This window comes from Pyxicephalus adspersus, chromosome 4 (genome assembly GCF_032062135.1).
Source record: "Pyxicephalus adspersus chromosome 4, UCB_Pads_2.0, whole genome shotgun sequence".
NCBI lineage: Eukaryota > Metazoa > Chordata > Amphibia > Anura > Pyxicephalidae > Pyxicephalus > Pyxicephalus adspersus.
Window position 1 is genome coordinate 149120755 of NC_092861.1, and position 27123 is coordinate 149147877.

The 27123-nt window shown below is 41.8% G+C and overlaps 1 protein-coding gene across 1 annotated transcript; it reads right to left on the reverse strand.

The window, feature by feature from the left end:
* Positions 1–10825: 10825 nt before the first annotated feature.
* LBH (LBH regulator of WNT signaling pathway) lies at positions 10826–25598 on the reverse strand. Its single transcript, XM_072409965.1, has 3 exons — positions 25397–25598; positions 21174–21270; positions 10826–13187 (listed from the first exon to the last, which is right to left on the reverse strand). The coding sequence occupies exons 1-3, from the start codon at positions 25420–25422 to the stop codon at positions 12999–13001; spliced, it is 312 nt and encodes a 103-aa protein (XP_072266066.1). The 5' UTR covers positions 25423–25598; the 3' UTR covers positions 10826–12998.
* Positions 25599–27123: the final 1525 nt, after the last annotated feature.

A 27123-nucleotide genomic window follows, 5' to 3' on the forward strand; every position in this document is an offset into this window, starting at 1 on the left:
TAAAACAGTGTTTATCAACTTTTTTAACATAGAGCAGGGGTCGGCAAATTCTGGCCTTTAGGCAAGATACAGCCTAGCCGGTAGTTCGTTCCGGCCTTAGGAACTACCGGAGCCGCCGGAACTCCGGAGCTACCACTTGCAGTGGCTCCCCTATTTACCGTGGCCGGCATTGATACTTCCGCCGGCGTGGTAAATTGGGAAGGCTCCCTGAAGGGAAATCCCTCTCCTCCACAAAGCATACCGAGGAGAGGGATTTCACTTCAGGGGGCATTGCCTGGTGGTGGGCAGAGCCATTAGGGCAGGTCTGGCTTAGTGTGCTCCCACCCACCCCATAAATGGCCTAGTGGCCATAAAACTTTGCCGACCCCTGACAAAGAGGAACCCTCAAAGTAACTTTTAGGTCTTCAGGGAACCCCTTCTATAATTACTATATCCACAGATCACAGTAACTTAGTGTGGTGCTCACTGGGAAGAATTCCATTGCTGGCCATTGGAAAGAATGTCACCCTTACACATAGTTAAAAACATAATTAGGGTCATTTAATCTGTCCTGAAAGACTCAAATTGCTCATTGCTCAATGAACCCCCAGCAACCACTGGAGGAACCCAAGTTGAGAAACACAGGTTTGCTGGCTCACCCAGGTTCTCCCATGATAATCTATTTTCTTCAATCTTGGGGAGCTTATAATAAATCAGGCCTAACGTGCAACTAGCAACCCTTCACTTTACAAGAAGTCTGTCTATGGATGATCAGCCTGTTACAGGAAACAGAGGAGGGCCACAAGCAATGCATAGAAAATGCTTTAAACCTAGTTATTTTTGTGTCATCTGCATGCAAAGATTAAACCAAGAGCTAAAAAAAAGTCTTTAAAACCAGAAATAGGTGCATGTGGAGTGGCAGATCGCTACAAATCTTCCTAGAACTTGTATCTCGTGGCTAACAAAACCGATTTTATTTAAAAATGTTTCTAAAACTTTATGTATGTATATGTAGAGAGGTCAATGGAAAGTGACTGAGGCTGGGCCCAATGACACATTTAAAGGACTCTTGAATACTGCTATTGTGTTCAGCGAGTGGCACCATGTGAGGACTTTGATGCCCAAATAGCCAAAGGTACGTGGAAACCCTTCAAACCTTACAGTCTGACCAGGTTGGTGTGAAAGACATTACAAAGCTGTGACTTCAACCCAACTCAACGCCTTTAAGATGAACTTGTGAGACAAGACCTTCTCAGCCAACATCCGTAGATCACCTAACAAATAGGGTTGCCTCTGGCATTCTCGCAAAAATTTCCTCGAAATTCCGATGGTTCTGGGAAATGTCGGCGAACCGATTTCGTGAAACCATCAGAAGATCAAGGAAATTATAACAGGGGGATTCACAGGGGATTCACAGGATTCCCTGGGAATCTTCCTGTATGCAATCCCCTGGGAACTAGAGGTTAATTAACCTCTAGTGCCCCAGGGATCACACATTCTTCTCAATGAATGCAGCCACAGCTGCAATCATTGAGAAAATGCCCAGCACAGGAGAACCTCCTGACATTGTAAAATAAGTATCTCTTACAAATTATACATTTCTTACAGATACAAATGTATTATTTATATAAGATACTTATATTACAATGTCTGGAGGTTCTCCTGTGTTTGGCATCTTACCAATGATTGCAGCTGTTGCTACATTCATTGAGAAGAGTGTGTGATCCCCGGGGCACTAGAGGTTAATTATCCTCTAGTGCCCTGGAGATCGCAGAGGATTTCTCTGAGTAATCCTCCTGTTCGGCGAGAGCTTGACCTCTCGGTGAATCAGAAGGTCGTTCTGGCTTACATTTTCGGTAAGCGAGAAAGGCCCGATTTGCCACGAGATCAAACTTAATATTCTCGCTCGCTCATCCCTACTAACAAACACTCTTTTGGCTGAATGTGCACATATTCCACTGTACAAGTCCCGAATCTTGTGGAAAGGAGTTTACTATAGCAGCAAAGAGGGACATATTCCATATTGATGGCCATGGTTTTGGAATGGGATGTCCAACACTCTCCTACAGGTGTAATGGTCAGGTGTCTATGAATCTTTGGTTCTAGGAGGAATTCCTTCCCTGTGAGCAATGCAGCCTTGGGGGGACATCACTGCCTTGGTAAGAAAGCGATTTGGGTATTTAGATGTCACCTAAGCAATGAGCAAACTACTTACCCATTAGATCCCCATGTCACAGAAGGTGGGTTGCTCTCCATTTTCTTTCCTCTCCATGCAATGAAAGCAGATCCTTCCATTACCCCAGTCATTTCAAGAAAAAAGTTGGTTAGGCAAATTATGTAAAAGAGAAGTGTAAAATGTCACATTCAGTTTGGCAATGTCTTTACTTCACCTGATGGTGTCAAAATTTCACTTTGAAAAGGAACTCTTAGTAACGTTATAACTCCGATAGGTTAGATTAGGATAGGTTCTAATAATTTATGAGAAACATATAATTGAAAAGCCAACTTTCAGCCCTGGGTTTTGCCTGGGCTGAGTTGCTACAACATTAACATTTGTAAACATTGCCAATATAGAATTCTCCCAAGATTTTTTATAAGCTGGTTGAGAAGAATCTGTAGATGGGTGGCAGCCCATGTATTGTCACCCAACCTTTTAGTAACCACCTAAAAATAGCTGGGTGGTTGCTAAAATTTGGGTCACTATATATCGGTCCCAACCTGCCTACAGCTTCTTCCCACCCAGCTAAAAAAAAAATCTGGAGATAATTCTGTATTGGCAATGTTCACAAATGTCTGAGACAGATAAGCTGAAAAGTGCTGGGCGGTGCACCCAGCTAAAAAGGCCTAGGGAGAACACTGCACTAGGTGCATTGACACCAGGATTTCCCTGTGTTATTTCTGGGGCAATATTTTAGATAAGGTTGCTGGTGGCCCTGGATGAAGATGGTGCTACCCTTCTGATGAGAAAGCAGATCCTTATTCAGGCATTTATAGGATGACAATGTCTCCTGGAGAAACCAAGATGCAGGCATGGTCAGCTGTGATCTCTGATGATAAATATATGAAGGTTTTGCATATATAAAGTACTAAGCATGTTGTATTTATCATTAAATATACATCTGATGCCACTTTAGGAACCAATCCCTGAACTGGTGATGGAGTCACTGATTCCTCTATGCGGATATTGGTGTTTTTTTCCTTTCCATGCACACCTGGAATCATATCAGAAACATCTTTCTAAAATTATCCCCTTGGTCTGACATTTTCTGTATCTAACAAACAGCTTTAAATAGAACACATTTTACCATCTTTCATGGCTCTCTGACCAAACCGATGGGCTGAAGCGGATGAAATTACGGATGAAATTACAGAGTTGCGGATGAACATAGAATTATTTTTATAGCTGTTTCGTCTTTTTAAACAACAATGTTTCCATTTGTTCCGTTTCAAACGTGGCAGCTGCCTGAAAAAGAGATGATTTAATGGGCACCTGTGATAAAACCGAAGCTGTTGTACCTTCTAAATGCTGGCAAGGTGCAAACTATACACTGATGATTGGCAAATCTGCCCAAATACAATATGCTTCAATTTCAATTTTGTTCTGGTTGGAGCTGAATGTGAACCAGCAAAGTAAACATTGGATGTGAGCCTGGGGTACACAGAGGGCAGCTTTACCAACAACCACCGACCAATCCCAATATTGTGGTTATTATTATACAGTATTTATATAGCACCAACATATTGCACAGTGCTGTACAAAGTCCATAGTCATGTGACTAGCTGTCCCTCAGAGGGGCTCACAATTTAATGTCCCTACCATAGTCATATGTCATTATAAAGTCTAGGGACAATTGTTTTTTGGGGGGTGGGCAAATTAACCCAACTGTTTTTGGAATGTGGGGGGGAAACAGAATACTAGGAGGAAACCCACACAAACATGGGGAGAACCTGCAAACTCCATGCAGATAGTGTCCTGGCTGAGATTCCAACGTGGGATGCAGCGCTGCAAAGGCCAGAGTGCTAACCACTGAACCACCGTACTGTCCACGGTTGGCAATTTTACCATCACTGGTGAGGCTAATGTTGAGATACACAATCGTACTTGGATTTTTGACCCCTGCCTTGGATTTTAGGTTGTCACTGGACACCTTAAAGTAATCAGTATGCTGGCATTGCCAACCCTCTGTACATTTCTAAAGTGCCCCTAGCACAGGGGTCGGCAAAGGTTTATGGCCACTAGGCCATTTATGGGGTCAGACTCACCCTAATGGCCCTGCCAACCACCAGGGAACGCCCCCTGAAGTGAAATCCCTCTCCTCTGTATGCATTGCAGGGGAGAGGGATTTACCTTCAGGGAGCTTTCCCAATTTACCGCGGCGGAAGTATCAACGCTGGCCGCAGTAAATAGGAGAGCAACTGCAAGATGGCGGCACTGGAGCTCCAGCGGCTCAGGCTCCGGTATTTCCTAAAGCCCCCTGGCTGATCCGCTGGCAACCCACGGCTCCGGAGCCACGGGTTGCTGGCTGGCATTGGGTCGGATCGGCCAGGGGGGCGTTATGCTGGAGCAAACTACTGGCTAGGCCGTATCTGGCCTAAAGGCTGGAGTTTGCCGACCCCTGCCCTAGCATTAGTTATACTTTGGCATCTGCAAGAACAGGGCCCAATGCGGAGGCAACTGTCCAACAGCCAACAGGACAATATTAAGCCCATGCTTGCTATATAGTGTGTCACTGTAACACTTCCAGGGATGATTTCACACTTCATTCTTGACAATGTCATGACAATGTCTCACTCTACTTCTTATTCAAGGGAAGTGTTGTCACCCTATAACAGGAAGTCCTTGAATAAGGATCATCTGTTTTAATAAAAGTAGCAGAATTGTGTTTAAAATTATATTTAGACCTTGTCATCATTGGCATAAAAGCCAATTGTATGGCCCCCCCAAAAAAAGCTTCCCCAATTCATATGAATAGTAAAATCTCTGAAACACAAAAAACAGAATAACCACAGCAGGAAATAACCTGATTCCTTCTCCATACAAATAACAATTGTAGACTGAAGGACATTTTGACAACAATGACTGGATACAAGCAGCAATTGTTGTAAAAGAAGCCAAAAAGTATCCAGTAATTGTTGTCAAAATGTCCATCATGTCGGGATGTGGTGCATCTATGCTGCGATTATAATACATAAGGGGTTAAAATTCCTTATTTTACCAATTGTGGATTGAGCAGAGTTTGATCCATAACCATAGAATATCATACAATACAGTGATAGAGATATGGAAAAAGTTCTACACCTAAATTTGAAAAAAAGCCATTAATTTGACCTAGGGACAGCTCTCCATGAGTTCTGGAAGGTCTTTGAAATGATAGTCGTATAGTGGAGAGAGAGTCGAGAGCACCATAAGTGTTGGATAAGTCCCATAAGTCTTTATTAGCTACAGAATGGCTACTAAACTCACCAACACGTTTCGGTAGTTCAGGATTCTCCATTCATCAGGGCCAGCAGTTAAAAAAAAAGAGTTTCTACAGAGACTGAACTATGGCTGATTGCATGGAGGAATTAAAAGAATGATTAAAAATAAAACATATCATTTTGAGTAGAACTTAGAAAGGTTTTTAAATCAAAGTCAAGCTTGTCATGGAAACAATATTGGGCAGCAAATGAATAAATATTGTTATTACACTGTATTATTGGAGCGCCAACATATTTTGCAGCGCAGAGCTTACAATCTAAAAGGTGGGGGAAGTATCACACAATAGGAGGGGGATATGGAATGGTGGGAAGAAGTGAGGGTTTAGGAGACAGAAGAAGACGGGTAGTTGACATTGAAACGTTGGGTTTTGAGGGCTCTTTTAAATGAGCAGAAAGTAGAAGCAAGCAGAATAGGACGAGGAGACCATTCCAGAGAATCCGGGCAGCTCTAGAGAAGTCTTGTAACTGTGTGTGTGATGAGGTTATGAGTGAGGAAGGCATTAGCAGGTCATTGGAGGAGAGAAGAGAGTGGGTAGGGGAGTATTTTTCTATCAGGTCAGAAAGATAAGTGGGACAAGAACTGTGGAGGGATTTGCAAGCAAAGGACAAGAACTTGAATGTATTCACGATAACTTTTCATCAATCAGGGCCACAGAAATTTTTTCATACCGACCCATTCACATTTTTGCATGTACGGCAGGGCTTGTTACATGCGATGGTGCCGTGCCTTATGCATGGCTCCTCAATTCACCTATCTGGTGGGTGTGTGTTGCAGAGCAGTGTAATGCCTGGCAATGCAATGACACACCATGATAGTGTGAATGGGCCCCGAGATGATTCAGAGGTTGTCAGCTATGTAGAATCTCCCTCCACCCTTGCAGTCATTAGATAAAAACAATGCACAATAGAAGAAGCGGCCATTGTTTGCTGCTTTGGAGATGGCAGACGAATCATCGGCACATATTTATGAAGACGCAAAGAAGGATTATGTCACAGAGAAAAATGAGCAATTGTGTTTGTCAGGCTGTTAAATTTAAGCTCGGCTACACTGAAAATAGAATCTGATCTAATCTGGAAAGACGGCTTGGAGATTTCACAAGTTTGCATGTACAAGTTCCCAAATTGTTACAGGAAAAAATAGAAGTTTGATTTTTCAGCATTAAAGAGAACCTGACTTCAGAATTATTTTTACATTAAAGCTGGATTAAACTCAAAATAAAAAAACACACTTACCTTACCCGCAGGTCCGTCAGGACGATTCTTCATTTAGGTCCCGCGTCGTCCCGGTGCTCTTGTCTGGCCCGGCACAGAGGAAGCGCTGGGTGCCGCCATCTTCACACTTCTTCTTCACACGTTATCTGATCTCACACAAAATTAGGTGACATAGATGGGAAAAAGATTTCTGATACCACTGCGCATGTGTGAGTCTAAAAATGTTCAGATATTTATTTAGGATAGAGATTGCATCCTAAAAAAGGACGGAGCCATATTTGTTCAGTTATCCTTCGGGGTCACTAGCTATTGGGAAACCAGACCAGAGTTGATACAATGATGTAAATCAGCATTTCTCAAACTTTTTAAATTGTGAGAACCCCTTCTATAATCACTATATCCACAGCTCACAGTATATTAGTGTGATGGTCAGTGGGAAGAATTCCTCTTACATTGCTGGCCATTGGGAAGAATGTCACCCTTACAGATAGCCAAAAAGATCATTGGGGTCACTTATACTGACCTGACATTATAAACTGTCCATTGCATGAGGAACCCTGGTTGGGAAATCTGATGTAAATTCAAGGCTTTGCACACACGTCAGACGAATCTCGTCCAAAACGAACTGTTGGGGCGAGAATCTGATGTGTGCAGCGGTCACATAGTGTTGCATGAACGACCAATGGTTAACTCCCGTTCCTACTAGATTGTAAGCTCTTCGGGGCAGGGTCCTCTCCTCCTGTATCACTGTCTGTATTAGTCTGTCATTTGCAATCCCTATTTAATGCACAGGGCTGCATAATATGTTGGCGCTATATAAATCCTGTTCTCCATAGAACAGAATAGTGCTGTATGTACGGCTCCCATTCGTTCATCTGTTACTCGTTGTCCCTGGAAATGATCTCAAAAGATGATTTCCAGGGACAAATATTGTATATGTAATCTGTGTGCACCTCCTATTGCTTCTGCATGAGTTCCTTGGGGTCTGATGTAGATCAGTTCTCACCTTGTGACTTGCTACAAAGTTACAATGTTGCAATTTGATCACTGAGAGAGAAAACATAATAATAATAAAATGTCTGCAGCACACTAATGAACCTTCTCAGTCTAGGAAAAGTTATGGAACCTAAGCATAACCTTCTATAGATAAAAGGTGATTTTCTAAAATATAATACTGTAGCCATGAATGAAAATGACCAACAGGTTCTCTTTAAAGCCTGCTGGAGCAGAACATAAAAGTCCAAACTCCATACAGAATCCAACCCAAGAATCCAACGCTGCAAGCAAATCCCAGCAAGCATTGAAACCTGAATATTGAAATATGTTTCTGTGAATTGCAGATGAGGCAGAATTGGGGTATAATGAGAATCATGTGCTGTCATGGGTTATGTAATCCTGCACAGGCATATGACGCTAATTAGGCGTACCAAAAAAAAAAAAGAAAGTAATGAAAGTCAAATAATCTGGGAACAAATTCTTTATTAGATTCATGTGATTAGCATGATGAATTTGCAGGAATTCTATAAACAGAATTAAAACTTTTTTATATGATATGCAGTATATGTAAAAGTGGTAATAATCCTCTTGTTATTCTTTAAAGCTAAACTCGTGTGAGATATAAATGCCCCATATAATGTAATTATGTGTTGTTATATACAGCGTGTATACTGGAAGTGGAGGCGTCATGGCCCCGCCGCCCCGTGCAAAGCACCCTGGAGTTGGGTTTAAAAAGGTCACCAAAACGGGTCCCTGCAAAAAGGAGGCGTTATACTTACTTCTTCCATTGGCGCTCCTCTTCAAGGGCCAAGCCCCGAATCTTGAGAATCTGAAATGAGTGTCATTTACTAGATCCCCTACTGTTTGGCCTTCTATTACTTAGGGCCATGACTGATAGAGAAATTCCCCCCTAGCCGCTCTCTTCACTCCTCCAATGACTTCCTCACTCATAACCTCCTCACACGCACAGCTCCAAGACTTTTCTAGAGCTGCCCCGAGTCTCTGGAATGTTCTTCCTCCTCCTATTCGGCTTGCTCCTACTTTCTGCACATTCAAAACCCAACGCTTCAATCTCACCTACCATCTCACTGTCTCCTATCCCTCACTACTTCCCACCATTCCATTTCACCCATCCTATTGTGTGATACTTCCCCCACCTCTTAGATTGTAAGCTCTTCAGGGCAGGGTCCTTTCCTCCTCCTGTGTCACTGTCTGTATCTGTCTGTCATTTGCAACCCCTTTTTAATGTACAGCGCTGCATAATATGTTGGTGCTATATATTATTACTTTTTAATAATAATGACACATTTGTTTTGGAAATGTTAGTTAATGGTCACTGGATAAACAATTTTGATTGTCTCAGGTGCAAATCCAATCTCTGTCCAGTGGTCTCCTGAGGTCATCTGGTGATTCAACTAGACGTGACTAATTTCCTAATGAGGATGCAGCAGGGAGCCTCTCACTTGTGCTCTCCATAGAACTGAACAGTGCTGTGTACGATGCACCTTCATCCTAGTATTGCTGGAAATGATCATAAAAATTATATTCAGTAACAGAAATTTGATGCATGTATGCAGCATAAAAGAGCATTTAGCCATTTCTATGTCTTCTTGCTGTTACCTCGAATCTAAAAATCACTTTATGTGAAATGTGTCGAACTCCACCCAGTGATGTAATGGGCTGGGGTATCAATGTTTATTATTATATTATTATTATTAGTAATTATTATTGTTTTCTAAGACCACGGCTGCAAAGCCCATCGCTTTCTTTCATTTATCTGATATCAGTAAATCCAGGGGTGGCCACATTTAGGCTTCTAATAGTGATAGATAAGAGGGACAACCTGCTTGTCCTAACATTGAGTTTTATTAATAAATGTCCTGCTACCAAATAAATAAAGTGCTGGTAATTCTTTACTGCTTCAGCTGCAGCTCTCTAAGAGGAAAATATGCCGAATGAGTCCTTCATCGCTTGTTATATTAAGCACACGTTCAGAATCTGTTCTTATTCTGTATATACAGACTCTGCACAGTACTACTTCTCTTGTCCTGTACCCCGGGTGTAACTCATAAGTTATTATGTATGGAAGCACAGTACTAATCTTGTACCTCGGGTCTAACTCTCAGTATCTGTTCTTATTCTGTATATACGGACTCTGCACAGTACTACTTCTCGTCCTGTACCCCGGGTGTAATTCTCATTATAAGTTATGTATGCACAGTACTACTTATCTTGTACCCCAGGTCTAACTCTCAGTATCTGTTCTTATTCTGTATGTATAGACTCAGCACAGTATTACTTCTCATCCTGTACCCTGGCTGTAAATCTCAGTATCTGTTATTATGTATGGACTCTGCACAGTACCACTTGTCTTGTCCTATACCCCAGGTGTAATTCTCATTAGTTATGTATTCACAGTATCACTTCCCTTGTCCTGTACCCTGGGTGTAATTCTCAGTATCTGTTCCTATTCTGTATGTATGGACTCTGCACAGTACCACTTCTCTTGTCCTATACCCCAGGTGTAATTCTCATTAGTTATGTATTCACAGTATCACTTCCCTTGTCCTGTACCCTGGGTGTAATTCTCAGTATCTGTTCCTGTTCTGTATGTATGTATGTATGTATGTATGTATGTATGTATGTATGGACTCGGCCCAGTACCACTTTTGTCCTGTATCCCGGTGTAATTCTCAGTATCTGTTCCTATTCTGTATGTACGGACTCGGCACAGTACCACTTCTCTGGTCCTGTATGCTGCAGTACCCTAACACTTGATATGGGCAGAGATGCAGGAACATCAGACATTGTACAGAAAGCAATATCTGATCTTCTCCCTATACTGGATTCGGTGCATTGCCAATGTCCCTTTTTAGTGTAATTCCCTTAGATAAGCCTCAGACCCCCATGGAGTGTTGCTATCCCTGGCCATGCGTTTTGTACTCCATAACCCCCCAGCAGACAGTTGCGTGACTGTGCTATCCTGGCAACCTGGCATACAGTAACACCATACACTGTCCAGTGATTTATGGTCCAGAATGGGCAGCCGCATACCAATCTCCAAGCACCGCATGGCTTTGATGAAAAGCAGACTGACAGGCAGGAAGTGAAATGGGTGCACGGGTCTCCTCCAGATAAAGAAAACAATTCTCAAACCATGCTTGGAAAGCAGTTTCAAACTTTTATTTACAAATGTCACAGTGACAAAAAAAGTTTTTGAAAAAAAAAAAAAGCTAGCTTCTCCCTGAGCCTCAAAATTACAGAAATATATATATATGTATACTATATTACAACAGAGTTGAGTGCTTTTGTTCGCGGACATCCATTAACAACTGGAAATATACAATACTTGGAAAAAAAACAAAAAAGGAGACAAATCCAAAAAAAATAGGTGCTTCCACCCAGGTTTGCTGCCCTCCGACGAGGCCGGTGGATGTTCAACGCTTGCTATAGGTTGTGGCGGGATTTTGCCCCATTCTTGGATGGACAAAGAAGGACTTGAGTTTTAGGAGCACATTTGCCGTGCCCAAATTGTCCTCTAACACTGAAAACAGCTCATCATAAAAAACAGATCCACAGCACAAAATCCCGGAGACGGATCAGCTGGTGACAAAGACACCGACACTATTCATCGAAAAAAAAAATTCCTTTTTCCATGAACATTTTACATGCGCTTCTAGCAAGATACACAAATGGGAAGAAAGCTTTACATTTTGCATTGACAGTTCAAAGCACAGACAAAATTATTGCTCTATATTCAGGAAAAAAATAAAAAAATCTAGAAAACAGACTTACGGGAACATTGAACCATCTAATGTGTGCAGGCAATCTTTCCTCCATAGCCACCAGCGTTTTTTTTAAAATGAGGTATTTTTCATTTCAACGGACAGGGAAGAGAAAAAAAAAAAATACTAAAGGAGGCTTTAAATAGAACGCAGATAGCTGGTTCTGTGAAGGGCACTGGGGGTCTTGTGAAAGGCATTTTTTGTCAAGTGAATGTGGGATTTTGTTGAAAGAACCGGATGCATTTATTTTTAGACCTGTCATAGTTTATCAGATTCATCCGTGAGGGCCTGAGAGAGCAAGAGGCTTCTTTTATAGGAAAACAATGCAAGACCCTGAAAGGTCTTCTGAACACGACTGAGTGAATTGGGAAATATGGTCTTGTGGCAAATTTAACTGATGCCTTCAAGAGCCAAATATTTGCCAGGCCTATTGAGACTTGCAAAGAGCACATCGACATAGAATGAACATTGCTCCCAAAACTTGACGGATCGATGAAAAGACTCCATTTATCAAACTGGTTTTGTATGGGGCAAGGATATGGCATGGCCACCAACAAACCTGTGCCAAGAACCATTACTGCGTTGTGAACAAGAAGAGCTCCAAAGGACCTTTACCAGGTCACCATGGAAGGAAGTATCCAACTCTACCTAAGGGTAGAAATGTTGCACCAACCCAGCTTTTGTCAAGCTAAGTATTTCTTGTGGGTTAACAAAAACAAAATGGCGGAGGGGAACATGGATTAGAACCAGCTAAAAATTGTAGACTTTGTCAGCCTGAGTCAAGTTGGATCTTGAGCTACATGTTTGAGATTGCTCATTTCTAGTGGCTACTTCACCAGAAAAATGAAGATAATATCCTAAACATTAGTCTATGATGCCTATGTTGGAGAGGAATTATAGACTATCGAGAAACACCGTACAGGATACAAATACATGACAACAATGCATTCCTGTACACTGATGAAAATTGCCATTGACACAGACAAGATTCCACTATATAGCCAATTACAGAGATACAACACTTATTGATGCCAACACAACTTGTCGAAGAGGAGCCATGGAGAACAGCCAGTCCACCAGATCACATTGGTTGACAGACTAATAGACATCAGATTCTAAGCAGTCTTTCCAAATACTTGTTGCTAGATAGCACGGATTAACATTCAGGTGGAGGGAGATGACTGGTTGAACATTCTCGTGCAGAAAAAGCAGTTCCCGTACTGTTTCCTTGATTCCATACGAGTTCCATCTTCAGGTTGTCTCAGCAACTGAAGAATCATTATTGGTGCTTCTAGGCTTAGGAAACGACTCCAGATAGTAATCTCTAACAAAAAGAAAAAAAAATACAAACACTTCTTCAAGACTCTGTGCTTTTTGATCACATTGAAGGCTGGATTCTTTCACATGGAAAAAAGAAAAATGAAAAAAGTCTCACTGGTGCATTTTTTCGTCAAGAAAAATCTTCCCTAACAAGTTCCTAGTCGAGCGATGGATCGACATTCTCTCTTCCAAATCACAAAGTATTTTGTTCTATCTCCAGCTACAGAGTTACTGCTCTTTGTTGTCTTTCTGTGTTGGGTCGCAGTTGGATTCTTTCTCCTCTTCCACCAGAAACTCTTCTGGTGGCCATCGCAACTCCCCGCTCTCTACATCTCCTTCTGTGGGTTCCACCACTATGGAGGGAAGTCTGTCCTTGAGTTTGCAGCAACGCTCGAAGTCCGATGGATCTGGGAAGATCTGAAAGAAGAAAACAAAGAGGTGAGCTCCAATTACCATCTATAAGAACAATCCCAACTGGCAAGGTTCATAAATTCCGCTTATCTAACTGATCATCAAGTGACCCACTTTTGCTTTCACAAGAGCAATACAATGGACAAGGTTAAATTAGGCAACCTGGTCAAAGGTAATTTCCAACATTTGTGGGAGCCACATGTCCATTGGAAACAATTGGAAAGTCTAAGCTGACCCAAATTTGGAGCTCATGTTGCATGCTTGTGAAAGTGTTAAAGCCTGTGGTTATCCGAGGCAAATGTCACCTTACCAGTTGGGTAATACTAGCAATTGGATGATAATGATCATGCAACAAGCAAATGAGTGATTTCCCAGGCAAGGAAGCCAGGAGCCACTGCACCTAAAAAAAACCTGTCCATATTTGCAGAATGTTGGGTTGATCATCAGTTCCAATCAAATCAGAATTTTTCATAATCAATGGAGGCTAAATATGGCCACCTTTTTAGAAACTAGCTCCTGGTTATGTATAGGTAGAAAAAAAAAAAGAAAAAGATTACTTGGTAAGTCATTGATTCCAAATCTTCATGCCTGACCTATTTCTAAAATCAGAGCTTTTTGGAGTTGACGGGAGACCTTTATATTACAATAATAGCTTGCCTGCTTCATAAGCTCCCCCATCAACATGCCTACTTCAATGATATCTAACAATTTGCCTTTGGTTCCTTATGGGCTGGATGTTGTGTATTGATGCTACGGGGCTCCATTTTTGAATCCAGGTCAAGTAAAGAGCAGCAACATTCAATTGACAAATGGCAAAAATCCCTGGAGCTACCAATCCAGTGTTCTCCCCAGCCTTTTAGCCAGATGCACCACCTGGCAGTTTTCTAAGTGGTTACTGGAAACTTGGGTCACAATAAAGGGGTCCTCACCTCCCTACAGCTTCTAAAAAAACATTCTGGGGCAAATACTGCTGTCTACAAGAGAAAAATGATTTACAGCCGTGCCAATAAATTTGGACCTTTTTGGCCATTCTTGAAGTAAACTTATTCTTAGGCTTGTTTCACCCCCCAGTACACATCAGTTTAAAACTAAAGGTGCGTACACACTTCCAATTTTTATCTTTCAAAACGAACGAACGACGAACGATCGATTGGGCAAAAATCGTTCGTAAAAAAAAAGTAACCAACGACGCCGACGAACGAGGAAAGTCGTTGGAAACGAACGACCGGACCGGCGGATCGGATTGGACGACGATCGTTGAACATCGTTCGTGTGTACGGTCGTTCGTTGATCGTCCATGGTCTGAGCATGCGTAATGAACGAACGTTCGTTCACTTTCCTGTCGTGCACATAGTTCCTCTATTGCTCAAACGATCGTATCTATTGTGTGTACAATATCTACGAACGATCGTGTCGTTATCTCTATGTGCAGGATCGGTGCTATACGATCGTTCGTAGATATCGTGCAGGATCGTTCGTCGTTCGTTTTCCAACGATAATAATTGGAAGTGTGTACGTAGCTTAAGTTTCCTCTAAACCCCACTTAAGTTCAATACCTGGGAACTGAATAAAGCACCCAGTACTTCCAGGTAGTAGGGGCACAGGGCCAATTAGCAGGGGCAATGTCCCTATGAATTATCAAACCTTAATTTCTCAGTACATTATTTTACCTCTTTTCAGCCTTCCAAATTCATCCTAAATATCTAAAAATCCATCATGGTCATTATTCCTGACTATATTACATTGAGACCATATAAGCTCACTTGTTTGTAGAACCCATGAATCGCTATGCTGATGGAAAGTATTAGTCAGCAGGTTTGTGAAAGTCGCCGCGTAAAGGTCAGGTGAAGCAGCTGTTAAGGAAATGGACTTAGTTACTCTTTTTTCCACAAACTCATGACTTTCAAGATAGCAAAACCTAGCTGTGCAAAGAGCAAAGTGTACAGACAGACCCAGCAAGAAGCGGTAATATACAACACTGGGAAGGATGAACATTGTAAGAGGAGCCAAAGAGCACCTGGGGCAAGCATGCTGCACATGATGGGGGACAAGATGGCCTGGTTTTGAATAATCCATTGATTTGCAACTTTGCATAGTGAAAGTTGGGCGTTATTTTAAGTGATTCCCGGTGCCTAAAGGCTGAGATCAGAGAATATTGGAGGGAGGATATAGAATAAAATTTGGATAACAAAGGGTTTAAGCAGCATTTTTCACCCAGGGTTCCTCCATAGGTTGTTGGGGTTCCTTGAGCAATATGGATCTTTCAGGACAGATTAAATTTCTTTTTTAGCCATCTGTAAGGGTGACATTCTTCCCAATGGCCAGCAATGTAAGAGGAATTCTTCCCACTGACCACCACACTAATATACTCTGAGCTGTGGATATTATATATAGAAGGGGTTCCCTGAATACCTGAAAGTTATTTCAAAAGGCCCCCCCATTTTAAAAATGTTTAGAAACACTGGCTTAAAATGTTCATTAGAATATTTGCTACTATACAATACATGCACTCCTTCCATACTAGACAGAAAAATGCAATGTACCCACTTTTAGCTGACCATTATCCCTGCCATAGGGCATGGGATTGGCAAAAAATTTTGGAATATTTCAATTATTCCATGTTTACACCATGCCAATCACTATGGTTCATTTCATCATAAAGTCTGTGTAGAAAAGTTGTTGAAACCCCAAAACAAAAAAGTTAATCAGGGGGCGCGTGGGTGGCCGGTTCTCAACATTGGCACAACTGAATTTATATTGACTGATCTTTCAGCGTCTTAATCTTCATTCTTCATGAACAATGGGCATTGTACTCTTATATAAACTTCACATTTCCTTTAGAAGATTAGAAGATGTCAACATAACGGTAGAAACGTGAGGAAAGATGGGCTTAGCAGAACACCAAGCTCGTTTTTCGTGCTGGGAGCAGAAATGTAGATGTCTGGGTTTAGGAAAGAGAACAGTGGCTGTGTATCGGATCTGAGTGTTCCAACATCAGGATCCTGTGCACAATTGTCACCAAAGTCACTATAACTACACAAAAGCCACCCCATCCTCTACTTCCTCCCCCCGGACTGTTGAGGGCATGCACACATTTGAAGCATATACAGCTATAGATTTAGTTGTAGATAAAATAGGAAAGTTAATTTGATTATCTAAATGACTCTTCAGACTATTTGCAAAACATATCAGCTTCTGAGTGTGCACAACAAAGCCCTAAAACCACTTACTGAGCTAACTAAAGCTACGTACACACTTCCAATTATTATCGTCGGAAAACGAACGACGAACGTTCCTGCACGATATGTACGAACGATTTTTTGCACAATCGATCGTTCGTCGTTCGATTGGAACGATAAAAATTGGAAGTGTGTACGCACCTTAACTGCAAGGTTCTGTTAGGCATTTACTTTGCAAGGGAAGGTAATGCTTGGTCAAGATAAAGAGCCCAAGTTAAAACTGAATCTGCATTATACTTAGTCACAAAGAACTTGTGTGCATCAAATGCCTGGTTATTTCCTAAAAAAAATGGTCGAATCAGTGTGCTGTATATTGTGCAGGGAGCCAAGCTGTGGGAGGGACCCTGGCAGCTCCACCCACTACAAGCGGAGGGGGCGGATACCAGACCAGTCATCCTATTTAAGAAGAGAGCAGCAGAGACTGGTCTTTATTACAGGAAGCTGGTGCTAAGCCAAAGTTTAATACAGGATGCACAGATCGGAAGACATACAAAGCACACCAAGCATACACAGACTCCTAATCCTAATACCATGGGGCAAGAGGGGCCTTTGCAGTCACAAAAACAGTTTTGGAATAATAACTGTTAAGTCAATGAATTGCACAAGAAGCTATTAGTACACAAGCTTTCTGGCTGGAAACTGAAACTATTTGCTTTCTTTTTTGATCAGAAATGGTGGCTCAGTGGTTAGCACCCTAGCCTTTGCAGCACTGAGTCCCAGGTTTGAATCTCGGCCAGGACCTTATCTGCATGGAGTTTGCAGGTTCTCCCCATGTTTATGTGGGTTTCCTCTGGATACTCCGGTTTCCTCTCACATGCAGTTAAGTTAATTGGCTTCCCCAAAAATTGCCCTTAGACTATAATAATGACAACTATGGTAGGGACATTAGATTGTGAGCTCCTTTGAGGGACAGCTAGTCACATGACTATCGACTTTATACAGCGCTACGTAATATGATGGCGCTAAATAAATACTGTGTAATATTAATAATCCCATTAGGTCTGTTGAATGATTTTTCGGTCTAAAAAAAATATCTGTTTGGCACTTTATTGCCGGATTTATCAAGGTGAGAAAAGAGTTTGAAGGTTTAGGAAACTCCACAGATCCCCAACTACAGCCAATGGCATTCTCTACTTTCCAGGTCAAGCACACAAGGATCAAATTTGCCCTTTTGAGGGTGAACAGGATGATAAACGGACAAGATGCTCAAAAATGTTGACAAATAAAATTTTTTTTTAAATAAAAAATTGTAATAGCGACAAAATTTCATCAATATTCTTAGTGGTCAATGGATGAATGTGCCGCTTATTTGTGAATCTCCCTGGCACCTTTAGCAGCTCTGCCATCTTCCCATTGATTAGCGGTTTGAGGTCTTGCAGTGGTTAAGCTGCATGTAAAAATCCCACATCATGCAATTTATGAAAACTGTTAAAAAAAGAAGCAGCGACAGAAGTGACGCGTTGGATTCTTCGATATCCTCCAGCCTCGAGGGGGCTGCACGCACAACTGAACCGCTCATTAACATCGGCAATGGATGGAAAGAGCAATTTCATTCACAAGAGTCGAGCTGCTTGTAGAAACCCAAAGTGCGCTGTTGGGGGAGGGGGAAGGCGATGGCAGAAGAGAATGCTGCAACCTAAAGAGAACCTGTCATATATTAAGCCTTTATGTAATGGTCAGCAGTAAAAATGAGGAATTGGGACATCGCTGGGTGTTGGTTGGATGAAAACTGGAACAGGAACCTTTTCACTGAACAATCAAATTTTCACTAGGGAAGAAAGAAATAATCTGCTTGCTTATGAGTCATGAAGTCGCGGCTTTGGGCTTCCTGTTTCGCCATTTCTATCTCAGTCAGAATTTCCTATGGAAGCTCTAAACGTATTAAAATCATTTCCAGGGACAAGGACGCGGCATTGCGTGTGATGGGCTTAGCTGAGATTAGCTGCAGAGGATCACAGCGAGCTATTTACAGAAACATCGTCTGAGCTGCATATAAATATGGGGGACCATGTAGCACAAAGGGCCCCGTGCTCCGTCCAGGTGATGCACCACTGAGGACAAGGGGAGCTATTGGCACCCCAATACATGGGAACACTGAGCATTGCCAATGGGTGCAATAGGCCAAGTCAGGAGGAGAGAATGAGGGTGCTATGAGCAACAAAGGGGGCAAAATTCCAAAGTGAACCTGTCACCTTGGCAGAATATTGGTTCACGGTAATGAATCCAATCTTTTCCAATGGTCAGATCAGAATCACCAATGATCTATAATGGCAAACTAGGCATCTGAATGTAATTTAGATCTAAACCTAATTAAAACTAGAGATTCTGCAAATGCAAAAATTAAAGGAAATATCCATCTGGCTGTGGATTTGCTTATAATAAAAATTTGCAGCCTCCATGTCCTCGTCCCTACCAGGTGGTGGGAAAATGGCTGCCAGTTTCCAGTTGGCTTCCTATAACACCTTGATTTTATGTCTTTACACATCGGCGTTGGCTGCAAGCGTCTGCTTGTGTTTTATTTACAGATAAACCTGGCGTTTTAGCAGCTTAGTCACGGCCCACTGAGCTGGCCCGGCTTATAGAAGTACATTATAATGCGCACATACACAAATGTCTTTACGTGAACCATTTAGTCAGCCGTTCCAAATTTAGCATCTGTATAACTGCATCTGTATATTTAGCAACGTAACGTATGGAATTTTACTGCTCAGTTACAGAAGAATACAAATCTATTATCTGACTACAGCGGGGAAAGAAAGTTCTCTGAAACCCATCTGAAGCTAAAATATAAAAAAATAAATCATCCTGCTCTAATGAACGTCATTTGGATTAAGGGCCTGGCTTTGCCATAAAATCATGCACATTGCATTGGACAGCCCATTCATTTACATGGACACCACACAAAAATGCAGGTAAGTGAAAGTGGTCTGCAGTACAACTGCAAGTAAGGAAAAGTTTGGGTGCCATTATGATTGGCAAACTAGTGCACCCATGCTCGTCACACGCATTGCACTTATGCATACCTTAATGCATGAAGACAAGCGTGTTAACCAAAGTGCATCTTTAAAGGTTCATTCCCACTTGTGCTTTAAATTTAGCAAGATGTCTTAAAAATCACTAAATCTCCAAATCTGGCATGGAATTTTTGCACCTCCCCACCCACGATTTCTCCCTATTTTGTGCACCTCATTCCCAAATGACGCTGAACATGTGAAGTGCCGGAAAATGTGTTCCCTGGTTCTGGCGCCTCTCCAACACACAATAGAGAAGACACTGGAATAAAGCTACAGACAAACGTCCGATAATCCAAGACTGCAAGACTGTTCACCTTGGGTGAAAATTTGTCACAATGGATTGAAAGCAACCAATTGGAAATGGCCATGGTTTACTCGTCTGGAGAACAAATCGTGGTGCTGTTTGCTTATCCTCCCCCCTCTATAGAATAGAACAGTGCTGAGTACAGGGCTCGCTCATCTGTCACTGTAAATGATCATGCTGTTCCCAGTGACAATCCTCTGACGTCCATAAGAGGATTTAGAGTCATGTCATTAGAGGAGAGCGGTGTCAATGGAACAGAGAATTCAGATATATCCTGGATTGGATAACAGATTAAAGGCAATTTAGTGGGTCACCGACTTGCAGCAAGCATGTACATATCTGGTGCTCCACCACCTTATATATAGACATGATTAATCCAGGTCAGTGATTTGCCAAAATTTAAGGATTAGTATGGAAAACCAACATTTGCTTCCAGACAGGTGCTTTCAAAAGTGGTCCTCAATCCAAATTGTGCCCAAATGTGCTATACCCTAATGGCTGATCTGTGCTCTCCTCAGTTCCTGGCACCCGTGTGACACATAGGTGTTATACTTATCAAAGGGCGATATTCCCCCACAGTCCCCAGATGCCTTGACAATGCCCCTTTTCATGGGATCTACATTTGGCGTCAGCAGCAAAAATGTTTAGACCAACTGATATGTAAGCATGAGTATTTTACATTTAATGAGTGCTGGCAACATTTTGCAGCAGGATAGGACATGATCTTGTATCTTCCCAACAGGAACCCAAATATCAGAAAGAACCAGATGAGTTTCTAACTTTCCCACAATCAAAAACTTGAACACTTTAGGTTGACTTACATATTAATTACCTCCCTACCCAGCCAGACATACTAAGGTTTTCACCACTGCACCATCACTCCATTAGCCATAAAAGGGGGAAGAATGACTGGGAACCCGAGGGTATGCAAAACCTAGCATGCATTCCTCTTTCTTCTGAAAGATAATGTTGATTACCACTTGGATCAAGCGCTGTAGGGGGTTTAGTCACCTCCAAGCATTATCTTATTACAGACTGGAAGATCAAAGGAATCAGAATGTGTGCAGCTGGGCAAAGAATTATTTTCAAAAAGCACAGGTTCTCTTTAAAGGGTCCCTGACGCAAGTGAGACAACACACATTAACAGCTATGGCAGGGTATGTCACTTTCCTGTGTAGAAATTTGTTCTGCAATTTAATTTAACATGCACCCTCTAATAAATGATCTGTCCAATGCAAACAGCGCAGCTCCACATAAGTGATCGTTCTATTTTTATTAAACAGTATTTATATAGCACCAACATATTACGCAGCGCAGTACATTAAATAGGGGTTGCAAATGACAGACAGATAAAGACAGTGACACAGGAGGAGAGGACCATATATCTAACATATCTACATAAGCTGCACGATTGCATGGAATCCATTCCACATACCTGATAGGAATCTTTGCGGGGGCTGAGGCCGATCTCATCCATGGGCTGAGTATTCATTATTACCTCAGTCATTTCAGCTGATCGCAGGTAATCAGTGCTGCAAGAAAGGTAAAAAAAAATGAATATTGAGGAAGTTAGACAATTTCTGCAATTTTTTTGCACAATGTATTTTTTCCAAAATGAAAAAATTGGTCTAAAAAACATTTTTCTTTTAAAGAAGTTTTTAAATTTTGTTCTACATAGAGGATAAGGTGATATGTTCTAATCCATGCAATCAGTCACCGCTGCCCCACATACCTTTAAGTGTTTTTCCTGCATCTCAGCACAAAAGCATCACTCCTGAGATCTTGGTTCCTATTTTAAAATATATATTTAAAGCTGGGGATGTGGGGGCTAGGTGCTGGCAAAGTCCTCCAGCTTTATACCTGGCAATCAGTAAATGTTTCCCTGCTTAAACCTTGCATAATGCAGACACCAAAGCCACTGCTTTGAGTCGGAATCACCAAGTCACATGCAGCGACAATGCCCAATATGATATGGGGATCATGGCAAAGCACCCCATGTACATGAGGACTGCTGGCAGCAAAGCGATGAGCTCTTATTTGGGCTAACAATGTCCTTCCAACCACCAAGATAATCTACAGTCAAATCTGTTTCCTGGCTGCACAGGTATACACACATTAAGGCAAGGGTTACTCCATTTCACTGCAATAAAGGAAATATGGAGCAAGTCCAGCCTCCACCAAAATGATTCAGCTCCCAATTACACGGAAACCTGTTGGAGTTGAGCGCGGATTATAAACTGCTCTGAAAGTGTAAATTATATCACTAGCTTAACATGAAGCTTTGAAAAATGTGGTGCATTATTCAAGCCGCCATTGCAGCACTGCTTTGGAAAGTTCAGTTATATCTACCTGGGGTTTATGCTCATCCTATGTGTAACCAACAAACATACCAGAATATTGTTTCTGCTCCAAGGCAATCCTGATCCTAGTCCATATATATATAAATTACAAATTGTCACCATCTTCAAAAGTGGAATTATATGACCGGAGTGGCTTTTTTCCCCAGGTATTTGACCCGCTGTACAAAGCGCATTCCAAGGTCCAACAGCTTTATGCACTGCAAGAATCTGTACACAAACTCATACACCTTGAGCAAACAAGCATTTAATCTCCTTGCTATATGACAGGTCACAAAGAAGGCCGACCATCTCATGAAAGACAAAAACAATTCAACAATGGCAGTCGCTAAATGGCAAGTGGAAACTATGCGGCTCCATTATCAGTCACCTTACCTGGACCATTACCAAAGAGCACAAACAGCCCTCTATTCAAAAGCACCGACTGTAATGCTGGAAGGGGAATGGAGGCTTTTAATGTAAATTTGAAGCATATTTCTTTTTCTACAGCCAGGGTGGAGGACACGGCATGTTTTATCAGTAATTAAATGCACAAAGACCAGAAGTTTAGTATCTGGCTTGCTTTCCACTTCCGGGTTGAACAGCTAATTGCTTAATCAAAGGCAAGATTTTTTTCTTTTTGTTGGTGATTTATCTGTGTTGGCAAGTTTGCTTTTTGTAATGTATTGGGATTTCGCATCTGTAAAAAAAGTGCAATAAAAGCAATCTATGGGTATAACAGTTATAGAGGGCACATTCGGGTCCCTTGAAGCTTCCACCCACACTCAATTCTTAAACATTTGTTGGTTCATTTGGATTATAATAATAATATCATTAGTTATGGAAACATACAAGAAGCCTTGACCATTGGCTGATGCTTCAATTGTTAAAATTCTATCAGCGAATTCTTAACAATGAATCAGAATAAAATTTATCTTGGCAACACCAAAACCAACTTGTGACCAGTTTTAGTGGAAGCTGAATTGTCTTCTTGAATGTTTTTGGACTACAAGATAAAAGCTCACCCAAGGAGCACAGAAACCAGGACTACAATGCTGCATGTGAAGTCCATAAACCAGTTGCTCCAATACTGACCACCTTATGACCAGGTCTTTTTCAAGCTTTTGCAATTATGCATTGCAGATCATTCTTATTCTTGTATAAGTAACTACTAGTGACCATGAGGTTTAACAAGATGCTGCATTTGCAAGACTGATATTTTTCTTAATTTATTTCAGTTGCATCCTATGCTCATAATTGTAAATCAGCACTGATGGAGCCTAGGGCGGAAATTGGAGCTGCAATGCAGCAGCTATGTACACGGCACCAACATATGATGGGCACAAATGTTTACCAACATTCAATCCTTTATAGGCACCAAACTATCCAAAAATGCTAAGCACACCTTGGAGCACCTTTGGTTGTAGAATAGTCTATATTTTGAGCTAACAAGAAAATATTAATAACCTGGAGGAAGCTTAACAGCAGCAATAGCATACAAACCCCGGGTGGTGCACAAAGGCTACCTGCAAAGCCACCTTACCAACGACAACCTACTTAGCCCAACCTTCTATTCTGGTGGATAAGGATAGGAATGCTCCAAAAGATCTGTTAAGTCCTAACTTGATCCTGCAGGTTAATATCATTCATACCTGGTACCTGCACAATCCTTTAATTGCTCCCAACAACCCCTAGAGTCCTTCTACCAGTTCCAGACCCTTTTGTTTTGTAAAGCCATGGACCCATAAGCAATATGGTGAACCATTCAAGGTCATCTGTTCTGCTCTTCAAGCCCAAGACCAAATATCTTCCACCTATTGGGATTGATGAGACAAGGTTCTCGGAATAAAGCTCTGCATGATCTTTGATAATGATCGATATATATATATATATATATATATATATATATATACTTTTTTTTGGGAACATGATGTTCTAAAGCTGCTCCGTAATGATTTCCCCTTTCCGCACTTTAATGCCATTGCCCGGCTTTGTTTCCTGGAATATCTGAGCCAATACCAGAATGCCCCCAAACAGGAGGCAGGCGCTCAATGAAAGGAAGGCAAAAGTGATTCATCAATACAGTTTGTGAATGAAAGAATTGGCTGGAGCTTCCAATTGCCATTCAAGCTATAGCAGACGCCAATTCTAGCAGAAGGCATGACATCATCTACCCAGAACCAATGCAGAGCTGCTGGAAAACCATCCTCACCGCCTCATTCCCACTGGCAAGACACAAGCTAGCCCTGCATTGAATATGTTCCACTGACATAACAGAGGAGCCAAACAGCCCAACCCAATCTGTGTATAAAGCCAGCAATGCCTGCAACACTTCCAGGCAACAGACAAAGCTTTGGGTCCAGTTACCAAGATGGGGTTTGCATTAAACATGCACAATGCGGCTTAATTGGCCAATTACTCCATCCACACAAAATTATTTTTCTTGCACCCAGCTCAAACACATTTCAGTGCATGCATGTCTATTTAAATGGCCACATCCTGAACCCCCTTTAATATTCTTTATAAATGGCCACATCCTGAACCCTCCTAAAGCTTCTATATAATTGGCCAGATCCTGAACCCCTTTAAAGTTTCTTAATAAATGGCCACATCCTGAACCCCCTTAAAGCATCTATTTAATTGGCTGCATCTTCAACCCCCTTAAAGCTTCTATTTATTTGGCTGCATCTTGAACCCCCTTAAAGTTTCTATTTAATTGGCCACATCCTGAACCCCCTTTAGGTTTCTATATAAATGGCTGCATTCTGAACCCCCTTAAGGTTTGCACAATCTACATGCAGAAGACTCCCCAAAAAAGCTATAAACTGCATTGTGCAAATGCCAACCTTCATTGACATAGCCGGATAAGGATCTTTATTTCCAGCCATGTGAATAAGTAAATAAGGATCCTTATGCTGATACATTAGCTTTGTGACCGAAGCATGCATTGGAAATTGCAATAAAAATTCACATACAGCATTGATTGACCATTGCAAAATCAGGTATTAGATAAAATCTTTTTTTTTTTTCATATAAAAGTCAGAGTTCCAGCCATCTAAGGTTGAATATTGTCCCTACAGGGAATGCAGAGTTGGCAGGCTGGCACATGGACAGTGCCTGGCATGTGAAGGGCACCTTGGCATGTTTCCTAATTGGCATCCCTGACACCAGGTCCATCTGCAGCCTGCCAGTGATGAACATTCTTTTGTTATAAAAAGTTTGCAGAAACAGGAAATAAGAGGTTTTTGCTTTCTTGCAGATAGAGATTTAGCACAATGTCCATCCCACCCTCAGCAAAGGGTTGCAGCATTATAGAACTTACCAGGGAATGGGGTAGAAAACAGACATGAAGTCCTTAAAATCTGGGGGAAAAGTCCTACTTAAAGGGATGTTCCACAGTCACAAAGACGTCCTGCTCAGAGGGATCGGAGAGACAAAAGCCCGGTGACCGCAGTGAGATTCTGTATTGCCAGAGTCTGACCGCCTGCTTGGAGCACTGAGCGCTCTGTACTGCCCGAGCCGGCGGCTGCTGCTTTTATAACATAGGGGGCGTGGCTGTGACCCCGCACTGGATGACGTCACCCAAAGCATGAATGGTCTGGGCTCGCAGCTCATCCCCTGGATACAATCAGCTTTGCAGCACATTCATGCTCAGTCATCCCAGCCAGCCAATCACAGCTCACATCAACAATTACCTGCTGCAGCAGGCTGGGCTGCTGGATCCTTTTTTATTTTTTTTTTCCTTTCTGTTTTTTTTTTTCTCCCCTAGGTAGAAATCTTCTTTGTTCAGCAATGTCTTTTTAAAGTCACCAGCAACCTTGGTGACAGGCACGGGTTATATTTAGCGCCAGCACGCCCAGGTTGCCATTTTCAGGCTAGAAAAACAGAATTGTGTGCAGGCTGGTGTGGCAGATTCTACAAATACCTAAGGGATGTAGTCGTAGCTTGCTGTCGTAGGGCGGTGCGGAAAAAGGATTTGGGATCAGCGTTGTCAGGTCTAGTTCACCTTAAAGGGAAACTACTTGCTCCCTGTATGGGGTTATCAGAGTTCCTCATCCCCAAAAGGGACATCAGTGCAGTTTATTTAATTTATTTTTCATTTTGTTACAATAAACAAAAAGTTTTACTTACACTCCAAAGATGTTTGCTGCTTTAGCAGTGACAGGTTCTCTTTGCTTTATCATATGGTATATGCTATATGCTATCTTTACATACCCACTAGGCCAGAGAAGCCTCGCCCCTGCTGAAGAAGCCTCCACTTCTGCTGAAAAAGCTCCACCTATGCCAGAGAAGCCAGCCCCTGCTGAAAACTGCTGAAGAAGCTCCACCTATGCCAGAGAAGCCCCGCCCCTGCTAAAAAAGCCTCCACCTGTGCTGAAGAAGCTCCAGCTATGCCAGAGAAACCCCGCTCTCGCTGAATAAGCCTCCACCCATGCTGAAGAAGCTCCACCTATGCAAAAGAAGCCCCACCCCTGCCTAACAACAAAGCAAAATTGCTCATAGTAATATTGGTCTGAGGGCTGCAAGAAAATTTATGGAAAGGGCTCAAAAGAAAAAGAAATACAAGTGTAAGGTCACCTGAGTCCTACTTTAAACAGAGAAATGCAAATCTGCATGGATGAGAGGTGCAATATTTTTATATTTTTAATTTTTAATTTTAAGTTCTGAACATTTTTCGAGCAATAATATAACCATATAATTCAGCTGATCATCCATCCCTGTAACTGATTGGCTGCTGGGAGTCAGCTGACCACAGACAAAAATTGTGCATTGCAGGTTGTTCCTTTATTACTAATGGTAAAGTTTGCACATTTTGGAAATCTCTGAAGTTGCTCTGCCAGGAGCTGGAGCTGGGCTTTAATTTGTTCTATTGTTCTTTGGAGACTTCCATGTCCATGGGGTGACAACACTGCTCTTTCGTTTCACTGCAGAAAGAACAATGTTGTTACCCTTTTACAGGAAGTATAAAAGTATTACTGGCAGAACCAACAGATAATAAAACTGTTACAGGAGAATTCATTACTGCCATTGAAACACATGGACCTGGAA